General features: G+C 44.0%; 1 protein-coding gene across 4 annotated transcripts in view; it reads right to left on the bottom strand.

The window, feature by feature from the left end:
- The window catches only part of LOC105495493 (anaphase promoting complex subunit 5), a 46,808-nt gene extending 28,422 nt beyond the window's left edge, over positions 1–18,386 (bottom strand). For 2 of the 4 annotated variants that reach the window (XM_071070945.1, XM_071070946.1), the window contains exons 1-7: positions 18,085–18,386; positions 13,431–13,510; positions 12,524–12,633; positions 11,465–11,657; positions 6,732–6,798; positions 2,852–2,953; positions 1,100–1,290 (exon numbers count right to left, since the gene is read on the bottom strand). In XM_071070945.1, coding sequence (XP_070927046.1) covers positions 1,100–1,290; positions 2,852–2,953; positions 6,732–6,798; positions 11,465–11,657; positions 12,524–12,633; positions 13,431–13,510; positions 18,085–18,291 — 950 coding nt within the window. In that variant the 5' untranslated portion in view covers positions 18,292–18,386. Of the gene's footprint in view, positions 1–1,099; positions 1,291–2,851; positions 2,954–6,731; positions 6,799–11,464; positions 11,658–12,191; positions 12,352–12,523; positions 12,634–13,430; positions 13,511–17,910; positions 17,932–18,084 lie in introns of those variants that run through there. The other 2 variants (XM_071070947.1, XM_071070948.1) reach the window with 2 other exon arrangements.
- Positions 18,387–19,791: the final 1,405 nt, after the last annotated feature.

Here is a 19,791-nt window from a genome sequence, read left to right as displayed (position 1 = left end):
GCAAACACTACACTTCTCTCAACTGGTAAAAAACCACAGGGCAGGTGGGGGGGCAAAGGGATCTTTGAATTAGTAATTTCCCACCTTTTGCCATTATTTACATGATTTTATTATTTCCAAGATAGTCTCCATGTTTTGAAAGTTGTTTTATCTACTTAATTCTATTTACTAAAAAATAATTGACCAATTTTCCTATTTCTATTCATTAAAAACACAGGCATATCGAGGCAACAGTATAAACCAGTGTCACCTGACTGAGCGGCCTGAATTCTATCTGAAAGCAAACGTGACTTTTAGTAATCCTATGTAGTCTTTCATCCAGCAAAGGCACAACTGCCTTCTGGCTTTTTGAAATACGAAAAATAGCTTCTGCATCCCCATTTTTACCTCCAAAAACTCCTTTAGGGACTCTCTGGCCTAATGACCTAATTTCCTTTCCACTGAACGGCCTGTTGTTCTTAGAAGTAATGAAAGAGGCCAGGCACTAAGATGGCAATGTTAAATAGTGACACTAGAGGGCAGACTATTTAGGCAGAAGGTTTTCATTAACTTTATTCCAGTGCAAAAAAGGTTCCCTCTATGGAAGTTACTGACTAGTCCAGGTTAATGAGTTTCTTTCTTTTCTTCTTTTTAAAAAATACATTTTTAAAAAACGCATCACAATTAACATTTCAGAATTCATTTCTTCCACTTCTTTTCCCTTTTCTTTTCTCCACAAAATAGCAAATCTTTTTTTTTTTTTTTTTGAGACGGAGTTTCACTGTTGCCCAGGCTAGAGTACAATGGCGTGCTCTCGCTCTCAGCTCACTGCAACCTCCGCCTTCCGAGTTCAAGCCATTCTCCTACCTCAGCCTCCTGAGTAGCTGGGACTACAGGCGCCTGCCATCAGGCCTGGCTAGTTTTTGTATTTTTAGTAGAGATGGGGTTTCACCATGTTGGCCAGGCTGGTCTTGAACTCCTGACCTCACGTGATCCACCCACCTCGGCCTCCCAAAGTGCTGGCATTACAGATGTGAGCCACCGCGCCCGGCCAAATAGCAGATCTTTTATTGTTATCAGTTTCTTCAATTTGCGCAAGGACGAAAGTCTATAAACTTACTAGTGACCGAAACGGCAGTGCAGGGCAGCAAGATTCAAAGCAGCATATCTCAAGCTCCGGCCATAGCCCTCTTCCCCATTACTTTTGCTTTCGGCTCCAGTAAGAATCAGACGATCAAAATAATGAAGGAGACTGTGTGTTGAACTGAAAACATCTTGGACACGGAGGTTGTTTAAGTAGCTGAGATAATGCTAAAACAAGAAATAATCAATGTATTTTAAATGCTGTAAATACATCTTGTGTAAGACAACTGCAGAGAGTTCCACTGGCTACAAACACTAGTGTATACCATACCCTTCTAATAAGATGGTCATAGTTTAGCTTAATCTTCTCCCTAGAGGCAGAATAAAACAGCTTCAAGACACATTCCCCCTAGAGGGAGTCCACAAATTAAAAATGGGAGTTCCATTAGTATTTGTGTCAGTTTTATCTCAAATATACGCCATTATGTCACTGGTCACACAAGTGATAGATGAGAATACTGGGCCTTACCTAGTTCAAATATTGAGGAAAACTTAGAGTTCAGAATTAAAGATCCTAAAACCTGAATTCATATACAAATTATAAAATTAAGTTTTATTAATGTACAAGTTAAAACACACTGAGACTTACTAGCTTACTAAGTTAATTATTTTCTACTTTTTTTTTTTTTTGAGTCACCGAAACTTTCCTAACAGGCAGATCTCAGTTACTAGGAAGCAAACTAGATATATTTCTACACACAAAGTCAGATGGAAAATCCAAATACTATTTAAGAAAATTTTCCGAGTAAAAAATCCATTAAGGAATGTAATTATTAGAACTTTAAAAATAAACACTGACAAAAGAAGAGAAAGGAAAAGAGCTTTTCAGCCTCAAAACTGTCATTTGGGCTGGGCGCGATGGCTCACGCCTATAATCCCAGCACTTTGGGAGGCTGAGGAGGGTGGATCACCTGAGGTCAGGAGTTCGAGACCAGCCTGGCCAACATGGTGAAACCCCATCTCTTCTAAAAATACAAAAAATGAGCCAGCATGGTGGCAGGTGCCTGTAATCCCAGCTACTCGGGAGGCTAAGGCAGGAGAATCACTTAGAATCTGGAAGGCAGAGGTTGCAGTGAGCCAAGATCGCACCATTGCATTCCAGCACAGGTGACAAGAGCGAAACTCAGTCTCCAAAACAAACAAACAAATAAAGTTTTTTGCATCAGTCTAGTATATTATCTCCAGTCTAAACTTTACATCAGGGAGATGACTGAAAGAGAACATCAAGAGTTTGAAGAAATCGCCTATGGCCCGGGGAGGGAGGGAGGAGCTTTGCAACCTATACCAAGTTGTTTGCCTGCCAAGAACATGATTTCCTTCAAGAACCTGGGCCAATGGGCTGATCCTCATTTGCAAAGCTACTCAATATAAAAAGTAGCCTTGGCTGAGCGCAGTGGCTCACACCTGTAATCCCAACACTTTGGGAGGCCGAGGCAGGCAGATCATGAGGTCAGGAGATCAAGACCATCCTGGCCAACATGGTGAAACCCTGTCTCTACTAAAAATACAAAAATTAGCTGGGCGTGATGGCACGTGCCTGTAATCCCAGCTACTCAGGAGGCTGAGGCAGGAGAATCGCTTGAACTAGAGTCGGAGGTTGCAGTGAGTCAAGATCATGCCACTGCACTTCAGCCTGGCAAGAGTAAGACCCATTTCCAAAAACAAACAAACAAAAAAGTAGCCTTGTCATTCCTTTCTAACACAGCAACAAATTCTGGGAAAGACTCACCGCTTCAGCAAAATCAGGATTAAATTTCAACAAATTGTTTAACTCCTTCTGCAAGGAAGCTGGAGTGAGGGCCTTAGTCTCATCATTCTTTAGCAAAGAAGCCTGAAATTTAAAAATGATAACTCAGTAGAAAGAAAGGGTCAATAAACATATGAAAAGATATACTAACTAGCATCACCTGATTATTTTCTTTCCTACAGGGGTCCCTTCAGGCTCTGGCCCCTCATCTAGCCAGCCTTGGCTGGTCTCCCCTCACTCTAGGCACACTGAAGGTGGACCCTGCCACATGCTCTCCTCTTGACCATATATGAAAACACTTCCCTCTTCCAGAAACACCAAGCCTCCCACCCATCACTCCCCAGCCATATACTACCCAAGGCTGAGCAAACCCACGCCCACGCCTAGCTCATCCTCCAGGCCACCTGCTTCTGTCACCTTCTAGATGAGGTGAGATCCTAAAAGCCCCTCCATGCTCCCATAAGCCCTCTGCATTTACCCTTCCTGTAGCACTATCAAACTACAGTAAAATTGCCAATGTAACCCCACCCCAGACTGTAAGCTCCTTCCAGGCAAGTAACGTGTTTGCTTCTTTTCCAGTGCCTGTATGAGGCCTTATAGGAGCCAGGTGCCTTGCCCCAGCCCTACTTATTTGTTTCATATGGATGATATCAGCAACAATTATATAACATATGTAGAAAGTTAGCTACAAATTAAATGTTTACATTTAACTGGGTTATAGACACTTTACTCCAATTTTACCTAGATGAGTTTTTCTATAAGTAAAGTAATTTCTAAGGGCAGGGTGTGGTGGTTGATGCCTATAATCCCAAAACTCTGGGAGGTAGAGGCTGAGGCAGGAGTATTGCTTGAGCCCAGGAGTTCAAGAACAACCTGGGCAATATACTGAGACCTCATCTCTGTTTAAAAATAATTTCTTAAAAAAAAATTTTTTTAAGTAAAAATAATTTCTAATTCCATTGTTAATTTATATCATTATAGAAAATTATTGGCCAGGTGTGGTGGCTCACACTTGTAATCCCAGCACTTTGGGAGGCCAAGGCGGGCAGATCATGAGGTCAGGAGTTGGAGACCAGCCTGGCCAACACAGTGAAACCCTGTCTCTACTAAAAATACAAAAAATTAGCCGGGTGTGGTGGCGCGCACCTGTAATCCCAGCTACTCTGGAGGCCGAGGCAGGAGAATCACTTGAACCCGGGAGGCAGAGGTTGCAGTGAGCTGAGATCGTGCCACTGCACTCCAGCCTGGGTGACAGGGCAAGACTCAGTCTCAAAAAAAAAAAAGAATTATTATGTAGGTGTAGTAGGGGGAAAAATTATTCCAAAAATATAGAAAACCTACAGAAGAAAACAAAAATCTTCTGCAATCCCACTACCAAGAAATAACACTACTAATACTTTAGTGTATATTATCGAGTCTTTGTTCCGTGTGTGTGTGTGTGTGTATATATATGTTACATATCATATTCTGATTTTGTTAAAAATATGTGTGTAGGTCGGGCGCGGTGGCTCAAGCCTGTAATCCCAGCACTTTGGGAGGCCGAGACAGGCGGATCACGAGGTCAGGAGATCGAGACCATCCTGGCTAACACGGCGAAACCCCGTCTCTACTAAAAAATACAAAAAACTAGCCGGGCGAGGTGGTGGGCGCCTGTAGTCCCAGCTACTCGGGAGGCTGAGGCAGGAGAATGGCGTAAACCCGGGAGGCGGAGCTTGCAGTGAGCTGAGATCCAGCCACTGCACTCCAGCCTGGGCGACAGAGCAAGACTCCGTCTCAAAAAAAAAAAAAAAAATGTGTGTATACACATTATATAAATTTACAATACACCCTGTATTGTAAACATATTTTGTGTATACACATTATATTTTTAATAAACTCACAATATGTTTACAATACAGGATGTATTCTAAATTTATATAATGTATACACACACATTATATTTTTAACAAAATCAGAATATGATCTGTAACTTTATTTCCTGTTCTTTTCATTTTATATTGTAAACTTTGTCTCATCATCAAATATGATTTCTTTCTTTTTTCTTTTTTTTTTTTTCTGAGACAGAGTCTTGCTCTGTCACCAAGGCTGGAGTGCCGTGGCACGATCTTGGCTCACTGCAACCTCCGCCTCTCAGGTTCAAGCGATTCTCTGGCTTCAGCATCCCAAGTAGCTGGGATTACAAGCGTCCACCATCACATCTGGCTGATTTTTTCTATTTTTAGTAGAGATGGTGCTTCTCCATGTTGGCCAGGCTGGTCTCAAACTCCTGACCTCAGGTGATCCACCTGCCTCTGCCTCCCAAAGTGCTGAGATTACAGGCGTGAGCCAACGCGCCTGGCCTGAAAATATGATTTCTAAACCAAATCCAAAACCTAAACTTTCACTGTCACATTTATTGTAAATGCTTTTTTCCAAAGTATTAGAGCCCAAGAACACCTTTGCTGTTTGCCTTTTAATTTTTTTAATTTTAATTTAATTTCCTTTTCAGAAGGAGTCTTGCTCTGTCGCCCAGGCTGAAGTGCAGTGGCGAAATCTTGGCTCACCGCAACCTCCGCCTCATGGGTGCAAGTGATTCTTCTGCTTCAGCCTCCAAAGTAGCTGGGACGACAGGCACATGCCACCACACCAGCTAATTTTTGTGTTTTAATAGAGCCGAGATCACACCACTGCACTCCAGCCTGGGCCACAAGAACGACACTCCATCTGGGGGGGGGGAAAAAAAAAACGCTGTGGAAGAAAACAGGTAGGAGAAGATAATTTGACTTTCAGAATAAAAATTGAAAGCATCTCCATACCAGGACTTGTTTTAGCATAATTAACAGGCAAACAGGATGGGTGTGGCGACTCATGTCTGTAATCCCAGCAATTTGGGAGGCCAAGGCAGATGGACCATTTGAGGTCAGGAGTTCGAGACCAACCTGACCAACATGGTGAAACCCCCATCAGGAGATCGAGACCACAGTGAAACCCCGTCTCTACTAAAAATACAAAAAAAATTAGCCTGGCGCAGTGGCGGGCACCTGTAGTCCCAGCTACTCAGGAGGCTGAGGCAGGAGAATGGCATGAACCCGGGAGACAGAGCTTGCAGTGAGTTGAGATCGCGCCACTGCACTCCAGCCTGGGCGACAGAGCGAGACTCCATCTCAAAAAAATAAATAAATAGGCTGGGTGCTGTGGCTCACGCCTGTAATCCCAGCACTTAGGGAGGCCGAGACAGGCGGATCACGAGGTCAGGAGATCGAGACCATCCTGGCTAACACGGTGAAACCCCGTCTCTACTAAAAATACAAAAATTAGCCGGGCGCGGTGGCAAGCACCTGTAGTCCCAGCTACTCGGGAGGCTGAGGCAGGAGAATAGCGTGAACCCGGGAGGCAGAGCTTGCAGTGAGTGGAGATCACACCACTGCACTCCAGCCTGGGCGACAGAGTGAGACTCCGTCTCAAAAACATAAATAAATAAAAAATTAAATAAATAAATAAAACAGAAATATTAATTGTAGAATCAAGGTAATAGGTATGGGTAATTACATACACTGTTTTTCAGGCTCTCTTTACGTTTGCAAATGTCTATAATAAAATGTTGAGAGAAGGGAAGCAAGTCTTTTAAACCATAGGGTTTTAGGTTGTTAGTCACATACCATTACTAAATGAACCTTGATTATAACTTTAATAGAAAAATAAAATCACACACAAAATAGGAAGGGGCACAGAGTTACAAGTGCTTCGTTAGTGAAGCAGAGGGGACCAAGAGTAAAGGCTGACACAGATTCACTAACAAACCTATGCACATAACGGGCCTATGCCATGACACACATCACAGGACTAAAACAGAAGTTCATGAAAAACTACAGAATTCACATACCTGTTGAGAAAGAAAAAATTCTGCTTGTTTTTGGGACAGAGGCCCACTGCAAGATACCTCCTCTTCTCTGGAAAAAATAAAAAAACAAAAATAGTAAAGAATTATACATAAGTGAAAATGATAACATTTATAAAATCAAATGGATTCTTGTATCAAAAGAGTTCAAAAAATTTAATTCTCTCCTCAGAACTAGGAAAGAAAAACTTAAAAAGTGATGTTGAGATCAATGCAGTGAGCCCAGAAAGAAGCCCTGGCATGCACGGTCAAATGGTTTTTGGCAACAGTGACAAGACCATTTGATAGGGAAAGGACAGCCTTTCCAACCAGTGATGCTGGGAAAACTGCACATCCACATGCAAAGGAATGACGGTGAGTCCTTATCTAATACCATAAACAAAAATTAACTCGCAAAGACTCAAAGACCTCAATGTGAGGCCAAAAACTATAAAACTCTTAGAAGATCTTCCTTCCACCTGCTAGTAATAAAAAATAAATAGTACATTTTTAAATTAAAAAAACTAAAAACTCTTAGAAGAAAACATAGAGTAGGCCAAGTGCAGTGGCTCACGCCTGTAATCCCAGCACTTTGGGAGGCCGAGGCTGGTGGATCACAAGGTCAAGAGATCAAGACCATCCTGACTAACATGGTGAAATCCCATCTCTACTAAAATACAAAAAATTAGCCAGGCATGGTGGTGTGCGCTTGTAGTCCCAGCTACTCAGAAGGCTGAGGCAGGAGAATCATTTGAACCTGGGAGGCGGAGGTTGCAGTGAGCCAAGATCACACCACTGCACTCCAGCCTGGCGGCAGAGCAAGACTCCATCTCAAAAAAAAAAAAAAAAAAAAAGAAGAAGAAAAAAAAAAAAAGAAAAGATCACAAAAATTTAAAAAATTGAAATTTTCCTTTAAAAAAGAGTTTAAAAATATACGTAAGAACATCCTATAAAATAAAAAGGTTCTCTAACAAAGTAATTTCTTTTTAGACAAAGAATTATAATCATTAGTTAGATTTAAATTTAAAGAATACATTTCAGGCTGGGCGCGGTGGCTCACGCCTGTAATCCCAGCACTTTGGGAGGCCAAGATGGGCGGATCAAGAGGTCAGGAGATCAAGACCATCCTGGCTAACATGGTGAAACGCCCGTCTCTATTAAAAATACAAAAAACTGGCCGGGCGCGGTGGCTCAAGCCTGTAATCCCAGCACTTTGGGAGGCCGAGACGGGTGGATCACGAGGTCAGGAGATCGAGACCATCCTGGCTAACATGGTGAAACCCCATCTCTACTAAAAAATACAAAAAACTAGCCGGGGAGGTGGCGGGCACCTGTAGTCCCAGCTACTGGGGAGGCTGAGGCAGGAGAATGGCATGAACCGGGAGGCGGAGCTTGCAGTGAGCCAAGATCGCGCCACTGCACTCCAGCCTGGGCCACAGAACGAGACTCCGTCTCAGGAAAAAAAAAAAAAAAAACTAGCCGGGCCAGGTGGCGGGCGCCTGTAGTCCCAGCTACTCAGGAGGCTGAGGCAGGGGAATGGCGTGAACCCGGGAGGCGGAGCTTGCAGTGAGCCGAGATCTCGCCACTGCACTCCAGCCTAGGCGACAGAGTGAGACTCCGTCTCAAAAAAAAAAAAAGAAAACGTTTCTTCAATTTTCATGATTAAATTCAGTTTACTAAATATGCACAATTTTCTGAAACCATGTACCTTTACAGTAAATATATTAGATTATACATAAATGACTTCTTGGAATAAGATAAAAACAAAAAGATGGAGTTAGACCTAAATAAATCAAGTTAATTTAAGAGAAAACCAATCCAAATAAGAAAAGTCTGAATTTTAACATTTCTGCAGAAGTGACACTTTGCTACTTTAAGCATATAAAGTAGCTAGAAAAAGGATTACACTGTAGCCTATAAGCATTTCTGAGGAGAAATAACTAAAAGAAAGTAGAGAATAATAACAGTTAACATTTCTAGGCATAGTTCTGAAAACTTTGTATGAATTTATCATTTAATTCTGGAACCCTCTGGGGAAGTGGTATGAGCCCCATTTTGCAGATAAAGAGCTCAAAGCACAGAAAGGGTGAGTAACTTGCCCAAGGTCTCACAGACCAAAGGCAGAGGAGCAGCAGGCAAACCTGTGGGTCTGACTGTAGAGCCAGACTCTTAACCACACACTATGTTGTCTTTCCACCAGACAAGAAGCATTTGTCAGGAAATGAGTTTTGGGGAGCAGTTAATGGTACTATTATCCTCTTGCTCCCAATATGTGCTGAACAAATCATGTAACAGTACAAAAACTACTCATAGAAAGTGCGATAAGCATTCCCCATTTATAAACAACGTCACCCCCTGCCACCTTGGGGATTACGGTAGCCTAACAACCTACAATGCAGTAAATGATAAGCTCCCAGTAAATGATAAGGTCCTCTGACCACCTCCTTAGGGCAGGAGGGGCTTACTTCTCTCAGAGCTCTGGACACTGTATCTGTTTACTTGTCAGCCTTCCTCACCAGACCACAGGCTCTTTGACACCAGGGAATATGAAATACATATCTTTTTGCCTGCAAGTACAAGTAGTTTATTTGGAAGCAATCCCAGATAATAGTAGTTGGGGAAGGAGAAGTAAAACAGCAAAAGAAAGGACAGTTAATACAAAGTGTGTTACCGGGCCAGTTACCAGTATGGGTGATAGACTTATTGATTCATCCAACATTCAGGTACAGAACACATTCTACGAGTCAGGCACTCTATTAAGCACTGGGGAAATGTGATGAAACGAGACAGAGAAGGGTCTCAGTTCTCAAGGGATGAAGAGGCAGGGGAAACAGATAAGCAAGCAAGCTTAAGAAGGTTACTTCGGCCGGGCGCGGTGGCTCAAGCCTGTAATCCCAGCACTTTGGGAGGCCGAGGCGGGCGGATCACAAGGTCAGGAGATCGAGACCACAGTGAAACCCCGTCTCTACTAAAAATACAAAAAATTAGCCGGGCGCGGTGGCGGGCGCCTGTAGTCCTAGCTACTCAGGAGGCTGAGGCAGGAGAATGGCGTGAACCCAGGAGGCGGAGCTTGCAGTGAGCCGAGATCGCGCCACTGCACTCCAGCCTGGGCAACAGCGTGAGACTCCGTCTCAAAAAAAAAAAAAAAAAAAAAAAAAAAAAAAGAAGGTTACTTAGTGATCAGAGGTATGGAGGAATAAAGAAATACAAAGTATTTGGGGCTGAGTGCAGTGGCTCATGCCTGTAATCCCAGCATTTTGGGAGGCCAAGGCGAGTGGACTGCCTGAGATCAGGAGTTTGAGACCAGCCTGGCCAACACGGTGAAACCCTGTCTCTACTAAAAATACAAAAATATTAGCAGGTATGGTGGCAGGTACCTGTAATCCCAGCTACATGGGAGGCGGAGGTAAGAGAATCGCTTGAATCCAGGAGGTGGAGGTTGCAGTGAGTCAATAGCGCACCACTGCACTCCAGGCTGGGCGACAGCGAGACTCAAACTCAAAAAAAAAAAAGAAAGAAAAAGAAAGTATTTGGGATAGGGGCTACCTCGTGCTCAGGGAGGCCTGTCTGAGGAAACTTGAGCTGAGATCTGAACGGTGAAAGAGAGCACACGAGGTGAAAAGCCACGGAAGAGCATTCCAGGCAACCTGAGGCAGAAACTGATTGGAGTAGTCAGGAAACTGAAGGAGAGCCAGAGCAGTCACTATGCTGAGAGGGAAGGGGAAAGTAAAGAGAAAGAGGTCAGGGAAGATCATCGGGCTGGGTTATACAGGCACTGAAGCCATGGTAAGCTGAGACTCCTCTGTAAGTTCCAAAGGGTTTGGGCAGAAAAGTGCTGGGATTTGATTAATATTCTTAGGGGCTTCCCCGGATGCTGCCTGAAGAACAGATGTAGGGAGACAGGAGTTAAGTCAAGAAGAAAACTGAAGCTAGTGCAGATTTGGTGAGCAGATTTGGTAGAGGTTTGGTGCTTAGACTCCACAGGTAGCAGTGGCCGTGCAATAAGTGAACAAGTTCCAAACATAGCAAGGAGGAAGGACTGACCGGATCTGCTGAGGGACTGGGGTGAAGGGCACGGAGGAATCAAGGACACTACTGGATTTTGGGCTTGGCCAACTAGGTGAGTAACTTCCTTACAACAGCTTCCTTAGAGACTAGACCTTAGGAGGCATTCAGTAAATTTTCACTAAATTAATCAATTGTTACTTCACTCTGATTTAACGAACAATACCAGTCAGGGACCCAGCAGAAAGCAAAGAACACGTTCGAATTGAGTAGTCTGAGAAGAGTTTAACAAAAGATCACTTTACAAAAGTAGGGGAAAGGACAGAGAAGTCATAAGAGACAACATAGTCCCCCGCACTGGTAACAGTGGGAACCTTTCACCTGGGGCCGACAAACACTTGCTCCTAGTGACCGAACCCACTGAAGGAGTGCAGAAAGGGCAACCTGACAGAAGCTGTGACCCTACAGCCAGCTCCCCAGGACCCCCAAGGAATCCACACTCCACCTTATTCTCCCTGGCCCTTGGGATTTCCTGCCAGTGACTCCCATTGGCCAATCACAAGTCAGAGGGCAAGGGACCCACTGGTGCAGCCTTTATCAGTTAACTTCCCAGATCTGGAGGGGTAAAAAGAGCATAAGGCAGCACATGAACTCTACATGAACAAGGACTTACTGCACTTAAAAATTATACTATTTCGCAGAAAAAGGATCCCTGTCAGAAAAAGCCAAATTACCTTACAGATACATCAAGTTCTTCTTTTTCCATTTTTCTTTCACCCTCATCTCTACTGGTCAGTTCCATATCAGCATCCTCCACTGTCTTTTTCTCACCATTCTGGAAGTACTGCTGAAGGGCAGTGTACAGTTTAAACACTTGGCTGAAAGAAAGCTTACTGTAGGCCAAGATCATGTGACGCAGAAACAAACCTACAAAATAAGACCAGAGACAAGGGGAAAGCATTAACTGACATCCAGGCTACACAACGGCAACTCCACAACGGCAACAACTGTTTGCTGCAATTCTTCCTTCAGAAGAAGAAGAAAGACACACTTGCAGTTGCCATTCCCTCCTCCTGGAATGTTCTTCCCCAGTCCTTTACAAAGCTGGTTTCTTCTTATACAGGGCTCAATCTACCCACCCCACCTCCACCTGAAGGCTTCCATTTTACTTTCTTCATGGCTGTTACATTATCTGAAATGATATTTATGTGTTTACTTTTACCAACTGGCTACCCCAACCAGAGGTAATCTCCATAAGAGGAAATTCCATGTCTATCTTACACGTCCAGAGCCTGGCACATAGGAAGAGATAGAGAAACAGCTCACGCTGAATAACATAAAAATTACCATGCAAAAAAGCCAGAGGGATAGAGCATGGGATAAAGCTAATAGAAAAGCATCAAAGAAACACCATGTATGCCCTCACTTTGCATACTGTATCAGTAATGTATTTTTACTTACCTCTCTTCGTAAGTCTGGGCTGGTGACCCTCACTCACAGATGGACCATGCAGGCAAGTGATCCAGAAGACTGTGAGAGAAAGAGCTGGGAACCCCCAAAAACCCCAGGACCAGGCTCTGACTCTTACTATTGTAGACAAAACAGAAGGTGCTTTTCCATAGTTAATGATTTAAATATAGATCAAAACAGCAAGGCAATAAATACAAACTGCAACACCTCCAACATCCCCACTGAGTCTGTTCACAGATATAGCAGAGCAATGACAGACATGACTTAGAAAGCTGCTCACTTCAATGAAAATACTCTCTGCTCTTCTTAGAAGAGTTTCATACCTACTACACTTGTTTTGTGAACCTCTGGCTCAGTTCCAGAGAAAGAATCTGAAAGGTCATCAAAAAATTGTTCCATATCCTTCAACTCGCCTTCAGCCATCAGTTTGATTCTGAATGAGAAAATCGAGGTGCATATTTTAGAAAGGCCCTTTGAACAACTTCTCTCGTTTCATATTCCTCAATTATCTCGAATAATGTAGTTTACAGGCAATTCAGAGATTTGTATAAAATGGTGGCTCATAAAACAAACTTCATGATTCAAAATGTTACTCCCATATTTAGGAAAAGTATCATTGTTGTTTTCTTGATCATAAAATTTGTCAAACTATCACATCAACCAGTAAAAATGCAATTATCCGCAGTGACTGAAAAGAATAAGATGGGTAAAGAATTATAAAATTTGGGGAAAAAACTATAAAACAGTATGTTTAATGTTATCAATTTTTCAGCCAAGTGCGGTGGCTCACACTTGCAATCCCAGCACTTTGCAAGGTAGATGCGGACGGATTGCTTAAGCCCAGGAGCTCAAGACCAGCCTAGGCAACACAGCAAAACCCCATCTCTACTAAAACTACAAAAAATTAGCCAGGTTTGGTGGTGTATGCTTGTAGTCCCAGCTACTCGGGAGTCTGAGGTGGGAAGATCACCTGAGGTCAGGAAGTCCAGGCTGCGGTGAGCCCTGATTGTGCCACTGTACTCCAGCCTGGGCAACAGAGTGAAACCCTGTCTCCAAAAAAAAAAGCTATCCATTTTTCAACAACAAAAAAAAAACCTAAGTAAAAGTTCTTGGGAAAACAACCTAGAATAATAAAGGTATCTTTTTAAAAGAATTAACTACCACATACCCTTTTGTGATTTTCGTCTACCTTGACACCTTTTCATATATAAAGAAGAAAATGAAGTTTACCTGATCTGCACTGAATTTGCCAGTTGTGGACAAGATTCTTCAATTAACTTGTAAAGTTTTGACAGTGTAATATCTGGGCCCTGTGTAAAGGGGAGATAGGGAGGTATGGATACATTTTAAAGAGCTGGAGACTGATAAAGAATTGCAAACATAAATTCATTTAATAATCACTCCAAATATGCAAATAAGGATTTTTCTATGTACCTAAAACACTAAAGTAATATTTCACATTTGCATACCATTTTTGTCTAGTCAGTGGAATGGTTTAAAATAGAAAAAGAACACAGGATTTATAGTCTGAGGATCCACTGTTCCTTCCTTCTTAATTTTGTAACCATGGCAAAATTGTGACCTCTGAGTCCTAGTTTCCTTCATCAACAAAATGGAGATAATAATATCTCCCTTGTTTTTGGCAAAGATTAAATAAGATAATACGAAGTGCTTTGTAAACTGGAAAACACTAAACAAATACTATTTTTCACAAACATAATCTCATTTGATCTTCTCCTAAACCTTGTAACATAGGCAGACATACTATGCGCTGAAGTCTATAAAGAGTACCACGAGAGGCCAGGTGCAGTGACTCACGCCTATAATCTCAACATTTTGGGAGGCCAAAGCGGGTGGATCACCTGAGGTCAGGAGTTCAAGACCAGCCTGGACAACATGGCAAAACCCCGTCTCTACTAAAAACACAAAAATTAGCCAGGTATGGTGGCACACACCTGTAGTCCCAGCTACTACTCGGGAGGCTTAGGCAGGAGAATGGCTTGAACCCGGGAGAAAGAAGTTGCAGTGAGCCAAGATCATGCCACTGCACTCCAACCTGGGCAACAGAGCAAGACTCCGCCTCCAAAAAAAAAAAAAAAAGAGTACCATGAGGAACAAGAGTATGCAACCTCAGCTACCAAGAAGATTACAGTCTAGTTGAGATTTAAAACTAAATACAGAATCTTTTTCAGAGAATAAGGTGACTGCATATATGCCAACTTTAGATGCGGATACCCCAGCAATTGCACTTCTAGGGGAGTTATTTTGGCATGCATTGGTTGAAATGAAGAAAAACTGAAAAGAGCCTGTAAGTCCAACAGAGACTTAATTTATAATACAGAGTTGAATTATGTTGCTTTTCTTACTGTGAAATATAATGCAGCCATTAAAAAGACCATTCAGGGCCTGGCACAGTGGCTCATGCCTATAATACCAGCGCCTTGGGAGGCTGAAGCAGGCAGATTACTAGAGGTCAGGAGTTCAAGACCAGCCTGGCCAACACGGTGAAACTCCATGCCCAGGCTGCTCTTGAACTACTAGGCTCAAGTGATCCTCCTACCTCGGCCTCCCAAAGTCTAGGCACCCAGCCAAAAATTAACTAATTTAAGAAGTCAAACAGTTAGTAAAGGAGTTGAGGTCTGGCTGGAATGCTACTACATGAACTCTACATACATTTTGATTAAAACTGTACAGCAGGGCGCCAGGTGTGGTGGCTCATGCCTATAATCTCAGCACTTTGGGAAGCTGAGGCAGGTGGATCCCTTGAGCCCAGGAGTTCAGGACTAGCCTGAGCAACATAGGGAGACCTCATCTCTACTAAAATTTAAAAATTAGCCAGGCATGGTGGCAGGTGCCTGCAGTCCCAGCTACTTAGGAGACTGAGGTAGGAGGACAGCTTGAGCCCGGGAAGTGGAGGCCATGGTAAGCTATGATCACGCCACGGCACTCCAGCCCAGATGACTGAGGGAGTGAGATCTCACCACTCTAAAAAAAATTTGAAAAACACAGGCCGGGCGCGGTGGCTCAAGCCTGTAATCCCAGCACTTTGGGAGGCCAAGGCAGGCAGATCACGAGGTCAGGAGATCGAGACCATCCTAGCTAACACGGTGAAACCCCGTCTCTACTAAAAAATACAAAAAATTAGCAGGGCGTCATGGCGGGCACCTGTAGTCCCAGCTACTCGGGAGGCTGAGGCAGGAGAATGGCATGAACCCGGGAAGCGGAGGTTGCAGTGAGCCGAGATTGTGTCACTGCACTCCGGCCTGGGCGACAGAGCGAGACTCGGTCTCAATTTAAAAAAAAAAAATTAATTAAAAAAATAAATTTAAAAATAAAAAATTAAATAACTGTATAGTAGTTAGCCAGTTTAAAAACCAGAAAGGAGAATTCTAAACAGCAAAAAACAGCATGAGCAGGAAGGTGAGAGTTAAGAGACCAGAATCACTGTTTTTTTCTTTTTTTTTTTTTTTGAGACGGATGCCCAGGTTGGAGTGCAGTGATATGATCTCGGCTCACTGCAACCTCTGCCTCTTGGGTTCAAATGATTCTTCTGCCTCAGCCTCCCGAGTAGCTGGGACTACAGGTGCACACCACAATGCCCAGATAATTTTTTTGTATTTTTAGTAGAGATGGGGTTTCACCATGTTGGCTAGGCTGGTCTCGAACTCCTGACTTCAAGTGATTCGCCCACCTCAACCTCCCAAAGTGCTGGGATTACAGGTATAAGCCATCGCACTCAGCCTTTTATTTACCAAAATTTTAGTATCCTAACTTTAACAATGGAGGGAAATGCATTTATAATAATAGCAAACGTGGCTAGCCCTGGGAGCTATAAGTTATAAAGACGCGCCTTTTATTTAACTGGGTAAGTCTCTTAACCGTCGTGTCCTCAGTTATCCCCTCCTCCCATTCCCCTCACCCACAAATACAAGTGATAATTTTTTTAAAATCCTTTATAAACTATACTAAGGAATATAAATGCAACTCTAGATACTAATTTTATTAAGTTTATCTCTTAAGATCCCATAATATGGAGGCCCAGGAACCCAGATCTGTTTCTGCCATCAGTATTACTCAACAGATAATGCTTATCCATCAAGACACAGCTTCACACTTTCTGTAAGAAATCCTCGGGCCAGGCGCAGTAGTAGCTCATGCCTGTAATTCCAGCACTTTGGGAGGCCGAGGCGGTCGGATCACGAGGTCCGGAGATCGGGACCACCCTGGCTAACACAGGTGAAACTCCGTCTCTACTAAAAATACAAAAAAATTAGCTGGGCATGGTGGCGGGAGCCTGTAGTCCCAGCTACTCAGGAGGCTGAGGCAGGAGAATGGCGTGAACCCGGGAAGCGGAGCTTGCAGTGAGCCGAGATCACATCACTGCACTCCAGCCTGGGCGACGGAGCGAGACTCCGTTTCAAAAAAAAAAAAAAAAAAAGCGTCTCCATTCACCTCAGTGCACTCATTTACCTCTATCGCATTTCATTAATTTTACAAAAAACTACTTAGACTTTTCAGGAGGCTTCAGGAATGTACTGCTAAACAAAAATAGAACTAAGTACTGCGCTCGTGGAGGTTACTGTCTAATGGGGGAGAAGGCTGTCAATCACGTAACCATGAATATAAATCGAAAAGCCACAACTGCTATACGGGAAGATATATGCCCTATGTGAACACACTAAAATGAAAATACTAGTAACACTGAGCATTTATTACATATAGTAACAGTTTCTACTACTGTTCCCATTTTACAGACAGAAAACTGAGATCCAAATGAATTAAGGAACTTAAGTATCTGAGCTAGACCTGTGTCTGCAAAATGAAATAACACATGACAACTGGGCGCAGTGGCTCACACTTGTAATCCCAATACTCTGGGAGACCAGGCGGGAGGATCGCTTGAGTCCAGGAGTTCAAGACCAGCCTGGGTAATATGGCAAAACCCCGTCTCTACAAAAAAATATTTAAAAAATTAGCTGGGCGTGGTGGCCCGCTCCTGTACTCCCAGCTCCTTGGGAGGCTAAGGTGGGAGGATCACTTGAGCCTGAGAGGTCAAGGCTGCAGTGAGCCGAGATCACACTACTGCACTCCAGCCTGGGCGACAAAGCGAGACCCTGTCTCAAAAAATAACTTAAAACAAATTTTAAGCTAAGTGCTTGGCACACAGTTAAGTATTCAATCAATGCTCGTCCTTGGCTTTACGCCTTTTTTTTTGTTTGTTTTTTTCTGAAATGGAGTCTTGCACTGTCGCCCAAGCTGGCGACATCTCGCCAAGTGGCGCGATCTCGGCTCACTGCAACCTGCGCCCCCCAGGTTCTAGCGATCTCTGCTGCCTCAGCCTCCCGAGTAGCTGAGATTACAGGTGCCCGCCACCACATCCGGCTAATTTTTTGTGTTTTTAGTAGAGACGGGGTTTCACTACGTTGGTCAGGCTGGTCTCTGAACTCCTAACCTCGTGATCCACCCGCCTGGCCCTCCCAAAGTGCTGGGATTACAGGCGTGAGCCACCGCGCCCGGCCCGGTTTTATGGCATTTTTACTATTTATTACGGTCCTCTAGGACAGGGAGCCTGTATGACTTATCCCTGTGTCTCCAACGCTCCATTTTACAGAAGACACAGGATCTGAGATTCTAACTCTCAGCTAATAAATACTGGAGCCAGACATGAACTTGCAAAAATAAATAAATGCATGCAAAGCGCCTGGCCCACCGTAAACGCTCAGTACGCGTTAGCTAGCGGTAGTAGCTATCTTTATTTCTTCACGTTCCCCCAGGCAGGGTGAGTATCTGATGGACACACGTGTCTTCAAGCCCAGGGTTCCGCACAAAGCAGATGCTCAGTGAAAGTTTGCTGCACGAACAGGAGCCAGCGGTCGCCTCTCACCTGCAGCAGGGGCAGGAGCAGCTGGTTGAGCCTCCGCCGCTCCATGAGGCTGACGGCGCCCTCGCCTGTGCGGCTCATCTCGTTCAGCAGCACCAGCACAGCGATCTTGTACGGCGTCACCCAGTCCTTGATGCCGAACACATTGGCGTGCACCACCCCATTGGTCATCATGGGATTGAAGTAGAGGCTCTCGTGGACGCTGGCCATGGCGGCCCGAGACTAAGTCCCGGGCCCGCGGCGCGCTGCCGCCAGTTTTCACCACAGGGCACAACACTACCGGGTCTACATCTCCGCCCGCCCCCACAGTATCCCAGGAAACAGGCATCCGCGTGCTCGCGGCATGTTGTTAACCAATCAGAGCAGTCGATCAGTGCACATGGGATGGCCTCAGCCAATCAGAATGTACAAGAGTGCGGCGCAGGTTGCACCCAAAGACTGATTCCCTACAGAAACTCTTGCCGAGTGGGAGCAGGTTCCCAGGCGACGTGGACAGGGATCGGATGGAAGGCAAAGTCGATGCTTGGGGTCCGGGCCGAAGGAACTGAGGAGCTCCCCATGTGGTTTTGTTGTTGTTGTTGTTGAGACGATATCTCGCTATGTTTCCTAGGCTGGAGGGCAGTGGTTATTCATAGGCTTCATCAAAGAAGTACTGCACCCTTCCAAATCCTGGGCTCGAGCGATCCTGCCGCCTCACCCTTCCGAGCTGCTGGGACTACAGGCATCGCGCCTGGCTTGTTCTTGTAATTTGAAAATAGTTCAAATTCAATGTTTAAATGATTGTTTAAAAGTAACGAAATTAAATTTGCACCGTTAAAGTATGTATTTAATTCATTATGTTACTTTTAAACTCAAATGTTTAGGAGTTTCATTTAACTCTGTCTTTAAAGATAGGAACATGAGATTTTTCTTCAGCGTTTCACAACAAATGCCCTTTGTAGACAGCCAGGTCAGGTTGCCAGTGGTCATGTATCCTTACGTGAAATAGAAGATAAACAATATCACCTCCCTATGGTGAGTCGGTTTCCTACCTAATAAACTACAAAATCTGTACTCTGCATTTCTTTTTTTTTTTTTTTTTTTTTTTTGAGACGGAGCCTTGCTCTGTCGCCCAGCCTGGAGTGCAATGGCTTGATCTCGGCTCACTACAACCTCTGCCTCCCGAGTTCAAGCAATTCTCCTGCCTCAGCTTCCTGAGTAGCTGGGACTACAGGAGCGCACCACCACGCCCGGCTAATTTTTGTATTGTTTGTAGTGATGCGGTTTCACCATGTTGGCCAGGCTAGTCTCGAACTGGTTGGTCTTGAACTCCTGACCTCAGGTGATCTGCCCACCTCGGCCTCCCTAAGTGCTGGGATTACAGGCATGAGCCACCGCGCCTGGCCGCATGGCTAATTTTTTTTATTTTTTGTAGACACGAGGTCTCACTGTGTTGTCCAGGCTGGTCTCAAACTCCTGGACTCAAGCGATCCTCCTGCCTCAGCCTCCCAAATTGCTAGGATTAAAGGCATGGACCACGGCATCCAGCCTCATGCCTGGTTTTTGTTTTCTCAATCGCTGTTTGTTTAATAATGAATGAATATGCATTATTCACAAAAACAAAAAAGAAGGCAGATGCGTATAAGCTAAATAATGCTATCGAAAAAGAAGACATTGATCTCTTAAAATACAAGCTAACTTACCTATCTTGAGAACTCTGTGTGTTTTAGT

This window comes from Macaca nemestrina, chromosome 10 (assembly GCF_043159975.1).
Source record: "Macaca nemestrina isolate mMacNem1 chromosome 10, mMacNem.hap1, whole genome shotgun sequence".
In the NCBI taxonomy this organism is placed as follows: Eukaryota; Metazoa; Chordata; class Mammalia; order Primates; family Cercopithecidae; genus Macaca; species Macaca nemestrina.
Note: the sequence above shows the minus strand (reverse complement) of the source record. Positions and strands in the feature narration are given on the sequence as shown.